Source organism: Saccostrea echinata, unplaced genomic scaffold (genome assembly GCF_033153115.1).
Source record: "Saccostrea echinata isolate AGI-Se365-2 ecotype Australia unplaced genomic scaffold, CSIRO_AGI_Sech_v1 ptg000025l, whole genome shotgun sequence".
NCBI lineage: Eukaryota > Metazoa > Mollusca > Bivalvia > Ostreida > Ostreidae > Saccostrea > Saccostrea echinata.
In genome coordinates this window covers 23,499,480-23,514,676 of record NW_026889774.1, presented here as the reverse complement: position 1 = coordinate 23,514,676, position 15,197 = coordinate 23,499,480, and the positions used below count along the sequence as shown (strand labels likewise).

The window sequence follows — 15,197 nt, the reverse complement described above, 5'->3', positions numbered from 1 at the left end:
CCAGTTTTATGCTGGAATTCTGTCAATGATTACCTGTACACAGCATCAAATTGTAAAAATCTTTTTCGGATATCGCACTCGCAAAATTCCTGTTTTCTTCTGTACTGAAAGTTATGCTACTAAAAAGGTCAAGGCCATCTTATCACTGAAAACCAATTTCCTTTTTTTTCATCTGATGAGGAAGCTGGCATGTGTATTTTTTTTATCAGCGAGAAAACAAGAACCATCTTAAAACATTTATAAAGTTGTGATTCTTGTGTCTTTCCTTGGTTTTACCTTGGTGTATGACCCATTTTTATTTGTAATACTTTTTTTTATAAACTTTTAAAATTTTTATTTTTTTTAATTTAATGATGATGAGCCGTCAAAATGTTTTTTGTTATTTATCAGTTAGACAGGAACTGCAGTCTAGTAGTACAGATGTGATATACACATTACGAGGAAAAAAAATGATAAAATTTTCATGATATCATAATCTGTTCATTTTTATAGTGCTAATAGCTTATAAATAGATAAGTGAGGATTTCAGAAACTTTTGGATAAATTCTTTTATTTTCAGTCATGTGATTTTCTTCAAGTTGAATAGGGTTTCCTTAGAAGCTTAAAATGATTTTTATATGTTTTGTAAATCTTACCAAGTTGTATAAATTGTAGTTTGCCTGGTACTTTTTGGGTTGTCTTATAATTCAAGAATTCTGAAAAGTATCTACATTTAACATATTTTTATAACAGCAAGGCTGAAATTTTTGCAGAAATACTGAAGATTTTTTTTATCAACTTGATACCTGAATAGTGTTCAGGTGAGCTTAGTAGTCTATGGGCTGCATCCATTTTTGGATAATTTTTTTCTGTTTGAAGCTTCCCCCCTTTTAGTGTACCCAAGAGATACAATGTGGAGAGATATTATTCTGTCAGTTGTTTTTTTTTCTTTATCTCTCTAAACATCTGACTCCTAGCACAAGATGGAGAAATGTTTTTAAAACAGAAAATATTAGCTAGGCCCCCACTGATGCTACAACTTCATGTTTTTTTTTCTTCATGGCTAAGTAGGAGCAAGATTCTTTTTAGATTTTCCATGATAAGACCTAAAAAATAGTCTTCTCCATACAATCTGTTGGAGCTGATGATGATACATAGGGTGTGTATATTTAGTTCTTGTTCATAATTTGTGTTGAAATATTAATTATGCTTGTACTCATGCATGTGATTGATGAATGTCTTGAAGAAGGGGATCTAAAAACTGTGCCACCGATTTTCTTTCTTTCTTTCTTTTTTTTTTGAAAGAGAGTGAAGGTCTACGATGTACATCAGGCATTTTGCGAGAATTTCTTAAAGGAAAGATAAGGAATTTTGAAATTTATTCTTTACTGATCAGGAATGAGTACAGGGGAAAAAAAATTAATGATAAGATGTTCATTTTATGTTTGTTGACTTAGATTTTATTGCTACCTGCATTGCATATCCATTACATGGCTTTGGTTTATCAAAGAGTTTCAAGAAGAAATTAATATATTTTGATAAAGCCTGCCAACAGCATTTTTGGATGATATTCATAGGATCACGCTTTTTTCCTCTTGCCAAAGAGCAATTCTGACTGATTTGTTGTTTTTACTGAGGAGGTCATTCAACTGGAATTTTTGGTGGTCAAAGAATGTTTAACATTGGGAAAACAGATCTCTGCCATAATGTTTCTGCACTGTCATGCATAATCCAGTATGAGTGGCGATTAGATTTTCTAAAATCATGATGAAAAATTGAGAAGCTCAATTATTTCTATAGAGCATAATTTAAGAATTTATGTTTAAAAAGAAGTGGTATTTTGCATTTTGGTATATGGCCATTTTCATACAATTTCTTTTAATTTGATTAATTGCAGTTTAAGCATGTATGAAACAAAAATGAATTTTCAGCTTGATTTTTACTGCGCTCATGTATATTAAATTTTAGTAAAATCTTATACACTGTAATAAATTCTTTAACTGATTTTAATACAACTAAAGGTTAGGTCTTTCGTATGCTTATTAAAAAGTATTCACATTTTGCACATTAGCATCACTACCTTAGAAAAGTTTCATAAAATGGAGACTAGAAATGTTTTCCTTCATTGCAGAGATTAATCGAACACACCCCTCCTGGACACCCGGACTTTCCATTGCTGAAGGAGGCAGAGAAAGTGATGCATGACTTTGCCATCAAACTTGGTACAGTCAACGAAAGCCAACACGAGGAGGATCAACAAGCCACGCTAAAGAGGCTGGAACTCTTACTAATTACTGATGTAAGTAATAGAGTAACTGTTACTGATAAATATATAAGTAATAAAGGATCAGTTATTCATAACTTTTATATGCTATGGATTTTTACTGATAAATGGTAGACCAGTACATGAGTAAATGTTTACTGATAATGGATTTTATTGATAGAAAAACTTACTGATAAATGATTAAGTAATGGTAACTGTTACTGATAATGAATATGATTACATGTATTAGAGAATCTACTCATTGAAAAAATATAGGTGGACCTTTCATTGATAATTAATATAAGGGATGCATTTCCAAATTATTAGTTTCCTTCAGACTGAAGTGTTGCATTTTCATTGGTTTAAATGTGACATTTGACTTATGACTATACAATGTACATGTATTTCTTTGTCAGGCAGCTGAGAATTTATATCCAGCAATATGGCCAATGCCTAGCCATCTCAATATTAGGAATTATTTAGTAAAGTGTATATGCCACTCCCATTATAGTCCTCGAGAAAATAAATCACTTATTAGGGCCCCATATTGCAAGTTTGCATTACTGATCTGTCTGCCTATCTGTATATTTTACCATCCTTCTGTCCATCTGATATCACTTGTCCAGAGAATATTTTCTCTACCCTTGGCCCCTTCATGCTCATACTCACTCATTGAGAGTCCATGGGTAAAGGGTGTGCAGTTACCTTGAACATTTTTTTTTAGTTAAATGTTCAAGGTCTGGTATTTGTTCTATAGCCATTTTAATACAATTCTTCTTGTATAAAAAATATTGGGTTGATTTTCATAGACTGCTCAGCTTTCGCTATGCCATATATGAATTTGATCAACCAGATATATTTCCATAGACAGTCAGTAACAAACCTAAACAATAATGAATTATAGAGGAATGCTTTTGACAATTAATAAGGGTAACAGAGAATCTTTCTCATATAGCTGACATAATGAGTTTAATGATTTTTGTCACTTAAAGATTGATTTTTTTTGTTGCTTTTATAGCTGGCTGTGCCAGATAGACAGTACATAAGGCATGACATGGTTCAAATAATGGTAAGTATATTGAGCTCAATTTGTTTTGTCCTGTAACTCCTGATAAAGTCAACTCACACAGAACTGAAGTTCATTGGTTTTAAGATATTTAGTTGCTGAAAGTTTTTTATCCAGCTGAATTATTGAAATTTTAAGTAAAGAATTTAGAAATGAAGTAAATTAAGTTGAAAATGATTAGTCCAAAAATTTAATTTATTTCCCCTGCTTTGAGTTAGATTTTGAAAGGATGATCTATAGGTAAACAAATCAGTAAATAGAATGAAGACCATAAATATCTTATAAATGAGAAAAAGTGCATTTAAACTTTACAATAAATGTATCGGTTTTCATAGAATTTGAGGTATTCATGATAATTTTCCAATTTCCATTCCACTGGAAGTTTGAAACAGAGTATAGCGTAAAATGTACACAGAAGGACTATAAATAGATTTAAAGGTCTGAATGGTTCTTTAAAACCATTAAGGGTACCTGTTAAAGGTGTTTTTATCTCTGTTTTGACAATTATACTACTGATTTTTTTTTACAGAGTAAAAAAGACCAGTGGTGTATATGGACTTTCTCTGATCTCATTATTATAAGTAGTCTCAAGAGGCGGAGTGGGCCTGTCACACGCAAATCCATTATCTTGTAAGTACTTAAGTGGTCCCTAGAAAGTGGCACCCTGCCACGGAACAATGGTCACCTTATCGTGGCATCACTACCGGCCTGTTCAAGAGTTATCTACGTTGTAATTTTTAAAGCTGTCTTTTGAAGTATGGCAATCTGTATATTATTAGCTTAATCTCTGATGATGTAACAGTCAAAATGCTATTAAAGTATTATTGCACTCCTATAATATCCATCAGAATATTGAATATACATTAGTGGGCTTGTGTTATGACTTGTGTAAATGGTATTACATGAAACATAAATGTAATTGGAAAGTGGTATTTTAACAGAAAGATGTTTGTTTTAATAAAATGTGAAATTATGTTTTTTTATTATAGAAAATCCACTACTGGCCAAGATTTTACAGAAAATATTAAACATAAAGTATGGCTGAAAGTTGGCCTAGATGCTGTAGAAATTGTTAAAAGTAAGTTCATGAAGGGGCATGAAATATTTTACTGACATTGAAATACATATGTGAAAAAAAAAGTTCTAGGGATAAATTACAAATAAATGTTAATGATCATTCACTACTGTTTTGATATAATTTTGTTTAGTTTTGTAACAAACATTGTAAAGTGATTTACAAATTCAAGAGCTAATGAAAATTTAAAGTAAAAGGAAAATTTTTGACCTGTGATCGTTTTAGGTCCCACAAACCTGTCCCGGAGGAACTTAGTGGACCCTGAACAGCTGGAGGAGGACATTGGTTTTTTGAATGAAATCAGTGATCTCACTAATCGCCTTAATTGCCCTCATTCTGTAAGATATCTCAGCACTTTGTCCTTGACCTTATCTCAGCACTTTGTCCTTGACCTTTTTAGCTTATTTCGACCTCAGTCTTGAAAATTCAAAAACCAAATGACTGTCTTCTTTCAGTAGCTGTAGGATTTTGGCAAAATATTGTCAGTTTGTCATAATTGCTTTTTCACAAAACAATCCTTAAGAAATATTTTAACATAGAGGTGAATCTAAAATAAAATGTTTGAATTGCAGAGTCTTGAAGAAATTGTCAAAGATATGTTATCAACACTAAATAAGCAACTATCAGAAGCCATGTTGCGCAATCCAACTGCCGAGTCTAATAAAGTGGATATTCTAGTCACAACACAGTAAGTATTAAGATACAGAGGCAGTATTGGAATAATATACATAACAAAGCAATTTTGTACATCTGCATGTATGCATAGGTTGCAATACTTTTATCAGTACGTGTTTATTGATAGAGAATAATGCAATGTGTATAAATCAACATCAGTTTTGATTGCATACATTCAGCCAAAATACTGAAAAACTTATTCAAAGAATAAGGCATGGTAGGGCATATAATTTGGCCTTTGAAATAAAATAGAGTTATATTGAACTTGTCAAAACACTGGTATATCTTGTTCAATCACATAATGTAACAATATTTTAGGAAGTGCTATATTTATCATTTTCCTGCAATTATGCAAGCATTAAAAATATTTAGGTGTGACATCACAAAATAGAGTACTTTAATTGAGAAATGTACGTGTAAAATGGGCATTTTGTACACAATTTTTCTTAAAAATATATGAATACTTTGAAATACATAATTATATAAATACATGTATATATTTTTTTTGTCATGATGTTCATAGGTCATTAATATTTTTTATGACCATGCAGAAGGCAGACACAAATACTTCTGAATGGGCAATCTAACCATAAAAAGTCTTGTTCTCAGTTTGTGAACAATTTTTTATCATATGATTAAGTTGTCACAGGCGAATGTTAAGCAGATAGTTTGTTGAAAGGAGTCTTGTATTCTATTCTCCTGGATAAAATTTCTTGAAATTCTGGGGCCAAAATCGAGTCAGATTAAATCTACTTTCTCTGGCTTGATTTAAATGCAAATTGAGAATTATTTATATATATTACAGAGAAGCTATTTACCCATTAGAAATTATGTTCAGCTCTGGAGAAAAGAGGATAGCCTGGGAGGCTGCAGTCAGTGAAGCTAAACAGAAACTAGGTTAGTGGGTCAGCAGTCGGCGGAATCCCCATATAGCCTTTTATTGCTACAGTTTAATTAATGTCAAATATAATACTGTTGATGTTTACAAACATTCCAAAAATAAAACTGGCATTAAAAAATCACATAAATGTTTAAAAAGTGCACCTGTACTTTAATTTCTGGTCGTATTACATGTTTGTATTCCAAGATCCCTCAGTTTTTTTGTCTTTTGTCTTACAGCTCAGATGTTTGATAAGAGAGCTCCAGAATTTTTGACACCATTACCCATCACAAAGACGAGAGCAGGAATGCAGGTGAAAATATACTGAAATATTCAATTGTGGTACATTTTCCTGTATAAAACTGATAAATTTCCCAAGTTTTTCAGAGTTTCCCTTGTGACAAATCAATGATAAAAGCATCTCCAGTCTGACCATGTCCTGTTTTCACTTCACAGTTTTCCTGTGCAGCTCCAATTGATGGGGTGAACAACTCAGGTTATCGTGAGGTGTGGGTATGTAATAGTGATGGATACGTGGGGCACATGTGTCTCCTAAGCTTACAGCCAGAGCCAATCGTCACCCTCAACACTCCCGTCCCCGGCTGTAATGCCAGAATTCTCTGTATCTGTGCTGTCCCAGCATACAGTGGGAACTTTCGCAGGTAAAGCTTGAAAAATCTTGTTGGTCTGTGTGAACTTTGTGCACAGATTATGAAAATTAGGGTTCTGTGCTATTGAATTTAGTGGGAGTTTTGTATAAAATCTGGTTTAAAGCATTTTTTTTTAAATAAAAGAAAAAAATTGGGCTTCAGTGAAACTTTGCATTCAATGATGGCAAAATAGTGGTAAAATAGAAACAATATTTTTCGTTCATTTTTTTTCTGCTTCACCAATAGGAAAAGCAGTGGTAAGAGGCACCAGCACCCTGTGATTTCTCAACACCCTGTGATAGCAAGTGTGTCCGAGGACAGTCCTCAAATCAGTATTGATGATACAGAGGAGGGCACTGAGGATGGGACAGAGGAGGAGGAAGAGGAGAAGTCCATTGAGGACAAGTCCGATTCTGAATCCGAGTCCAGTGATGAGGAGACAGAGACTCCCTTCCCTAGTATGAATGAAAACAATGAGGACCCTATGTCTGTTGATGGTAAGAAATGTATTCCTGGTTAAACTTTAATAAACAAAGTAAACTTTTCTGAAAAATTGCTTGTTTGATTTGTCTGTGCACGTACCGGTACCTATAATATTAAGTTTTAAAGTTTCTGAGTCATTTAAATAGGTTTGTTTTTTTAGAAATGTGTAGATAAATCCTTTCATTCTGCTTATTTTGTTTAATTCATTGTTCATTATATAAAATATTTACCATACAGATCTGATATTCACAGATATCAAGGTTACAAATGTTCAAATTTGTTGGAATTTTTTTTCTCTATAGATGAGGAAGGGAAAATCCCACCTCCTGCAGACCTGCCTGCTCCTACCCCTGATCCAGTTTCTCCTAATCCAGATCCAGTTAGCAGTAATCCTGATCCTATAATTGCTGGTAGCTGGATTCAGGACTCACTTAAAAGCACCATGTGGTTGGGAACAGAGGATGGATGGTAAATGAATTTTTTTATTCCCAGAGACTTAACAAGACTGTACATATGTCTTTTCTATAGCATTTTAACTGTCAAATCAATAGGATAAGCATAAGAAATGAATTTAGAATTGATGTTTAATGTTCACTTATTTTTCAAGCATCAAATGTTCCATATGAAATGAAAGAAAAAAATGGTTGTTGACTTTTTAAATGTAACTATATTGATTTTGATGGGTTTTTTTTTTTTCATTTTCAGCATCCATGTATTCCAATGTACAGATAATATTAAAACAACAAAGAATAAATTAAAAATACATCATGAATCACCCGTTTATTGTATAGTGTAAGTTGTTATTACTATATACCTCAAATTTATCATGATCGTTTAAATGCAAGATCTACACAAGCATGCAGTCATTTGATTATACATGTATGTGTGTGCTTATTTTACAAGATATTTTTAAACCCCAGCAGCAGTGTTGCATGTTTAATTTGACAGTTTTATTACTTGTTTACATGTTTTGAAATCTATTTGCAGATATTTAGACAACAAGGTATTTGCTTCCTTAGCTAATGGAGATTTAATAGTGTATAAAAGAGATAGTGGTAAGTATATGAATTTGAAACTTTTAATGATAAAATCAAGTTCAAAACTGTTAAAAGAGTAATCTCTGTGGGTCTCTATGCTATGGGTCTATAAGGAATTTCCCCTGGGCATAAATGATAATACAATTCATGTTTTGAAGTAAACTGAAAGATAAATTGAAGAATGTCAAGTATACAATTTGTCAACATGCAAGCATCCTTAGGGGCTGTTAATTCATATTTTAACATTTGAAAATTAGCAAATTTTCTTACAAATTGTTGACCATGGACTGTCTGAGATTTCGTGGTAACAAAGTTACTGGTAATTATTTTCCAGAGGGAATATGGGATGCAGAGAATCCATATACCAGAAGTATTGGGACGGCCCAGAGTCCTATAAATAAGATGTTAGCTGTTGCTGGTAAATTGTGGTGTGGCTGTCAAAATGTTATGAAGGTCATCAACCCCCTTACATTAAGTACAGAGGTAAATAAAACCAGTTACTAGTATGCAACATAATCATATATATTGAATGCATTTACAACTAATGAAAGAGAGAAAATGAAATGAAAATTATTGGGGTACTTTTGAAAAAAAAAGTATATTTTAATTGTCCTAGAAATATCAGAAACACTAAAGGTATATACATACTAAATTCAAAATTTTTCACTGGAGCATGTATATTAAATAAATGATAAGCATGTGTTTTGCTAAAATAGGAATTACTTTTTAGCTCACCTGAGCTGAAAGCTCAAGTGAGCTTTTCTGATCACATTTTGTCCGGCGTCCGTCTGTCTGTCTGTCTGTCCGTCTGTCTGTCTGTAAACTTTTCACATTTTCGACTTCTTCTCAAGAACCACTGGGCCAATTTCAACCAAACTTGCCACAAAGTATCCTTGGGTAAAGGGGATTCAAGTTTGTTCAAATGAAGGGCCACGCCCTCTTTCAGGGAAATTATTAGGAATTACTGAAAAAATAATGGCATCATTTAAAAATCTTCTTCTCAAGAACCATAGGGCCAGGAAAGATGAAACTCATGTGGAAGCATCCTTAGGTAGTGTACATTTAAGTTTGTACAAATCATGACCCCCGGGGGTAGGGTGGGGCTGCAATGGAGGATCAAAGTTCTACATAGAAATATATAGGAAAAATCTTTAAAAATCTTCTTCTCAAGAACAGCAAAGCCATGATGAGTCATATTTATATGGAAGCATCCTGAGGTAGTGTAGATTCAAGTTTGTTCAAATCATGACCCCCGGGGGTAGGGCGGGGCCACAATGGAGGATCAAAGTTTTACATAGAAATATATAGGAAAAATCTTTAAAAATCTTCTTCTCAAGAACAGCAAAGCCATGATGAGTCATATTTATATGGAAGCATCCTCAGGTAGTGTAGATTCAAATTTGTTCAAATCATGACCCCCGGGGGTAGGGCGGGGCCACAATGGAGGATCAAAGTTTTACATAGAAATATATAGGAAAAATCTTTAAAAATCTTCTTCTCAAGAACAGCAAAGCCATGATTAGTCATATTTATATGGAAGCATCCTGAGGTAGTGTAGATTCAAGTTTGTACAAATCATGACCCCCGGGGGTAGGGCGGGGCCGCAATGGAGGATCAAAGTTTTACATAGAAATATATAGGAAAAATCTTTAAAAATCTTCTTCTCAAGAACAGCAAAGCCATGATGAGTCATATTTATATGGAAGCATCCTGAGGTAGTGTAGATTCAAGTTTGTTCAAATCATGACCCCCGGGGGTAGGGCGGGGCCACAATGGAGGATCAAAGTTTTACATAGAAATATAAAGGAAAATATCTTCTTCTGAAGAACTGCAAACCATGATTAGTCATTTTGATATGGAAGCATCCTCAGGTAGTGTAGATTCAATTTTGTTCAAATGATGACCCCCAGGGGTAGGGTGGGGCCCAATGGGGGAAGGAAAGTTTTACATAAGAACATATAGAAAAAATATTTCTTCTCAAGAACAGAGAAGCTATGTTTAGTCATATTGATATGGAAGCATCCTCAGGTAGTGTAGATTCAAGTTTGTTCAAACCATGACCCCCGGGGGTAGGGCGGAGCCACAATGGAGGATCAAAGTTTTACATAGAAATGTAAAGGAAAATATCTTCTTCTGAAGAACAGAAAAGCTATGTTTAGTCATATTGATATGGAAGCATCCTGAGGTAGTGTAGATTCAATTTTGTTCAAATGATGACCCCCCAGGGGTAGGATGGGGCCCAATGGGGGATGGAAAGTTTTACATAAGAACATATAGAAAAAATATTTCTTCTCAAGAACAGAAAAGCTATGTTTAGTCATATTGATATGGAAGCATCCTCAGGTAGTGTAGATTCAAGTTTGTTCAAATCATGACCCCTGGGATAGGGAGGAGCCACAATGAGGGATCAAATTTTTACAAAGGAATATATGGGAATTTTTTTTAAAAAATCTTCTCAAGTACAACAAAGCCATTTGTTATATTGACATGGAAGCATCATCAGGTAGTTTAAAATTCAAGCCCCCCCCCCCCCCCCCCCGGTCTTTTCAATACTGAACTGATTGTGCTTTTGCCTAGCCAATGTGCTCAGGTAAGCGATGTGGCCCATGGGCCTCTTGTTTGAAGACATTTCATGTTTCCATGTTTTGTAGACTTCTTTCCAAGCGACATCAGATTCGGAGCGCTGTATCCAGTGTTTAGTGTGTTCAGGACAGGGAGTATGGATGGCCACTCAACAGAGCTCCAAACTCCTCCTGTACCACGCCACTTCCTATGAATTCCTTCTTGAAGTTAGTATAGCCCAAGCAGTGGCCCAGAAACTTCAATGTAAGTACCATAATTGTCTTCTCATATATTTAAGTAATATGTCAGTTAAACTCCAGTACTGACCCATAAACTTGAGTATAAGTACCATAACTATCTCCTAAACATTCTAAATGTAAAACTAATAATAAGCAATAACCTAAAAGATTCAATGTGAGAGCTACTGGTACTTCAAAATAATACAATATTGCAATCACCAGTAATGACTTGAAATTTACAGTATAAGTGTAATATTCACATGATTTAAGGAAATAAATCCAATTGAAATCAGGGCCCAAGACCATAAACTGAGAATAGTCTTAAGTCAGAATTTTAATTCTGAATATCTTAAGTTTTATTTTTCATACATGTATAAAAATTCCATGTTCATATAATATTTAAATACAAACACATGATTAAAATTTTGTTTATCAAAATTATTTCAGAAGTTATTTTCATTTGAAATTTTGACTCGATTCTGTTTTCAGTTTATGGTTTTGAGGCCAGTACACTTTTGTATTCAGATGTTTGCTCAGTAATAGCGATGTGTCATTTCACCTCCTGAATTAAGTGTCTTTGTGCTGGTATAGCTCCTTTGAAAGCTAACTTTCTAAAAATAAGAGCAAATGTACAATTATACAAACTGTCTTCCTTGGCATCTCCTATTTAGTTAATGCAAAAAATATATACAGTGAAACTTGTCTAATCCAGATGTTGTGTATTTCCAAAAACTTGCCTAATATGATGCAAACTTGAAATCCCTTTCAGTAAATTCAATTGTTAAAAATGTTTTCTGATCCGAAATATTGTCTAATCTGACCAATTTCTTTGGAACCAGTGGTGTTTAGATTAGACAAGTTTTACTGTAGTTCAAGCAAGGGACTGTTCAATCCATCTTGTGGGCAGCAATCTTCATGAAGCTGTCTAGGCTTGTATGCTGACAATTTATTTTTGTGTTTAATAGCTGCTGATGACATAATACGCCAACATAAAGCTGCCTGTTTACGGATCACAGCCCTGATGGTCTGTAAGGACCTGTTGTGGGTGGGGACGAGTGCTGGAGTGATACTGACTATCACAATGCCTCGTATCACATCCACAACAACTAGGGGGTCAATCCCGGCCCCCACTGTTACAGGTCAGTGGAGAATCATTTTATAAAATGTATCTGAAAATTCATAAAAAAATATATCACTTTAAAAGCCAATCTTTTATCACTGATAGAGTTGGTTAAATAACTTGCAAAATTTAAATTTCTTTGGAGGATCAGATTGCATAAATATCTAAACTCTGAAATGACCTGTAAAATGATTTGTGTGATTTATGCATGCTTGATACAAAAACTGAAAAAATACAACATGATAAATTCTCATTGACAGGGTTAGTCAACGGTCATACAGGGCATGTGAGATTTTTAACGTGTGTAGAAATGACAGTTACTCCTCCTACTGTTAAAGTGGAAGGCGGGGAGGAAGAAGACGGTATTAGTGAAAACTTAGCGTTACATGGAATACACAGACGTTCATCCATGGCAGCTACGACTACACTGGCTTCGCGAATGTTAGTGATCAGTGGAGGTGATGGGTATGAGGACTTCAGAAATAATGCGGCCAATGAGTCAGCGGGCCGCGACGATAGCACGAATCATCTACTGATCTGGCAAGTGTGACCAAGTCAGAAGTAGCTGCTGATGTTTGAATTATTGTGTACTGTGATTGGATGTTACCATGGTTACTGTGATCTGTCATTTGTACAAAGTGATTTGAATATATACATATGTATATAGAGTATGTGAGAGTTTTTGCAGAGAAAATGTAAGGTACATTGTATTAATATATGCATTTGGATGTATTTAGTGCAGTGTGAAAATTCAAAAATATGACTGATTTACAGCAATATAAAACATGATTCAGTTTCACCATTGTAATTTAATGTCTTTTATATGAGGACAGTATTTTGAGGAAGTGCCTACAGAATTTATCCAAATTTTTAATATAATTATGTACATTAAACATACAAGTCATTTGTTGGTGCTATTTAGAGATTTACAGTCTTTTGACTGTGAGTTTGAAATCAGAGTTTTAATGTTATACTAACAATCCATCCACTTTGCAGTACATTAAGGATTTAACTACCCTAGTAGGATTTAATAGAGATTGATGTTACTTGTTTAAAATCTACAGTTATAAATCTAGTTGTTATCTTTTTTAAATATTTATGAGTAAGTCCCCAACTACAGGTAGTATTCAAAATGGCAAGTTTTTACAGTATATTTCATTTTGTGAGTTTCAGTATTAAATAAATGTGACATGAAGATGCTAGTAATATGTTCTGGAGAGATTTTTTTTGGGTCGGGGGATTTTGAAAGATCTTTTGCATAAACTTTTATGATTTGTATTTATTTTTGGTTTAACAGGACAGAAATCTGTCATTTTATTTTCATATTAAAGAAGATGAAATTTTAAAACAAATTACTTTTATGAACAAGAAATATTTTTAAATACATATGCCATCATGCATTCATATGAAGTGGTAACCATACTCTCAAATGCATTGAAAAGTACAGAATTGGCTAAATTCAACTCTGGAAATAAGATTGCTTTGAAAATAATTATTGATGATGGTATTTCTGAGGAAAAAAATGTAATGATTAAAAGTTTTACTTAAAAAATGCTTGGTGCTATTTCTGTCTGTAAAAGATCTACTATGTATTCTTTTTTAAATAATATTAATATCGTATCAGTGCTGGTTTTGTTTTATTTTTTTTATTTGACCAAGGTAAAACATATAACTGTTCAATTATATTATGACTGTAGCCTCAAAACTGTGTGCCAGTTCATGTCTTATATTTACTGAAGTTTACAGTCCCCTTTTATGCAGCATAATAATTCTGTTAATGTTTAACTTACAAATGACAGGTTAATATTTGTAATATTATAAGGTGATGATGCAGACATATTTAATACTTTGATAGCAATAATTTGCTAAAAAACTATGCATTTCTTGTGTGTGCCTGACATTTTTCGTATCTTTAAAAATTAATAAGTTATTTTATTTGTTAAAAATTAGTCCATCACAAACAATGAACTGAAGAATAGAAAATAATAATGCCACAAAACACTGTGATAGAATTGAGATATTAATGTTCAAATTTTAATTGAATTTCAATAATATTTGTTGAAATCAAACTGTGACTGTTCCTTTTTTTGTATTCTTCCAAGTTCAGATTATTTTAATATTTTAAAAACAGAAAGCATGTTCACATGTTATTTAATATTTTGAATTGTTACTTGCTTTACCAAAGACTTCAAAGGTATGAGGTACCTTTGTGAACTCTACTGTAAGCATTTCTGATTCAGTATATGAATGTATGAGTGGTTTTTTTTTTTAAAATTCATTTATTTCACCCTGTTATGTATGAAATATACAAGATGTAGATCTTTGTTTAAACATATGATGAAGAGTGTTATTTCAGTTGGCTTTTATTTATATCTGATAAAAATAACAATACATGTTTGTATGTATGTTTGTAATATAATTTTTAAAATGCTTTACAAGTTATAATAATTTAATTTTTATGAAAGTTTGCTGCCAAAGACAAATTTTAGATTTCCTATTATCACTGTGGTCAGTGTTTACTTAGATCTGAAAAGTTGGGAAAAAACTTTATAATAAAATCCTATTAAATGATTTGACTTTCTTTTTCTGTAATTTTGTACATTGGAGATATGAACTTTAAAAAATAAGGTCTTCCCACATTAGTTAATTAACTACACACAAGCTAAAATAGTTAAACCTTTGATTTTAAATATTGATCTATATTACTTTCAGATCAGAAATTGAAGATACTACATGTAATAGAATGTTAGAATTTTATATAGTTTTGAGAATATAGAGTTAATTATGCATTTACATGTACATAAATCTAAAAATAGTATTACTCAGAATATGCATTTCTATACTGAGGTTATGCCAAAAAGATGGCAACTATAATTTTGAACTTATGTGGGTGTAAATATTTTTCTGGTCAAATAAATATAATTATTTCCTATGTACCTTGTAACATGAGTTGGAGGAGGGTGCTTATGTTTAAAAAGAAGTGGTATTTTGCATTTTGGTATATGGCCATTTTCATACAATTTCTTTTAATTTGATTAATTGCAGTTTAAGCATGTATGAAACAAAAATGAATTTTCAGCTTGATTTTTACTGCGCTCATGTATATTAAATTTTAGTAAAATCTTATACACTGTAATAAATTCTTTAACTGATTTTAATACAACTAAA

The 15,197-nt window shown here is 32.7% G+C and overlaps 1 protein-coding gene across 1 annotated transcript in view; it reads left to right on the top strand.

The window, feature by feature from the left end:
- Positions 1-14,600, top strand: part of LOC133192217 (rho guanine nucleotide exchange factor 17-like) — a 39,842-nt gene extending 25,242 nt beyond the window's left edge. The window contains exons 7-23 of the mRNA XM_061328192.1: positions 2,111-2,278; positions 3,261-3,311; positions 3,838-3,938; positions 4,298-4,386; positions 4,609-4,721; positions 4,956-5,071; positions 5,864-5,955; positions 6,178-6,251; positions 6,395-6,600; positions 6,835-7,085; positions 7,374-7,539; positions 7,777-7,863; positions 8,059-8,126; positions 8,443-8,591; positions 10,760-10,934; positions 11,875-12,048; positions 12,290-14,600. Of these exons, the coding sequence (XP_061184176.1) occupies positions 2,111-2,278; positions 3,261-3,311; positions 3,838-3,938; positions 4,298-4,386; positions 4,609-4,721; positions 4,956-5,071; positions 5,864-5,955; positions 6,178-6,251; positions 6,395-6,600; positions 6,835-7,085; positions 7,374-7,539; positions 7,777-7,863; positions 8,059-8,126; positions 8,443-8,591; positions 10,760-10,934; positions 11,875-12,048; positions 12,290-12,579 (2,370 nt within the window). The 3' untranslated portion in view covers positions 12,580-14,600. The remainder of the gene's footprint in view (positions 1-2,110; positions 2,279-3,260; positions 3,312-3,837; positions 3,939-4,297; positions 4,387-4,608; positions 4,722-4,955; positions 5,072-5,863; positions 5,956-6,177; positions 6,252-6,394; positions 6,601-6,834; positions 7,086-7,373; positions 7,540-7,776; positions 7,864-8,058; positions 8,127-8,442; positions 8,592-10,759; positions 10,935-11,874; positions 12,049-12,289) is intronic.
- The last annotated feature ends 597 nt before the right edge of the window (positions 14,601-15,197 follow it).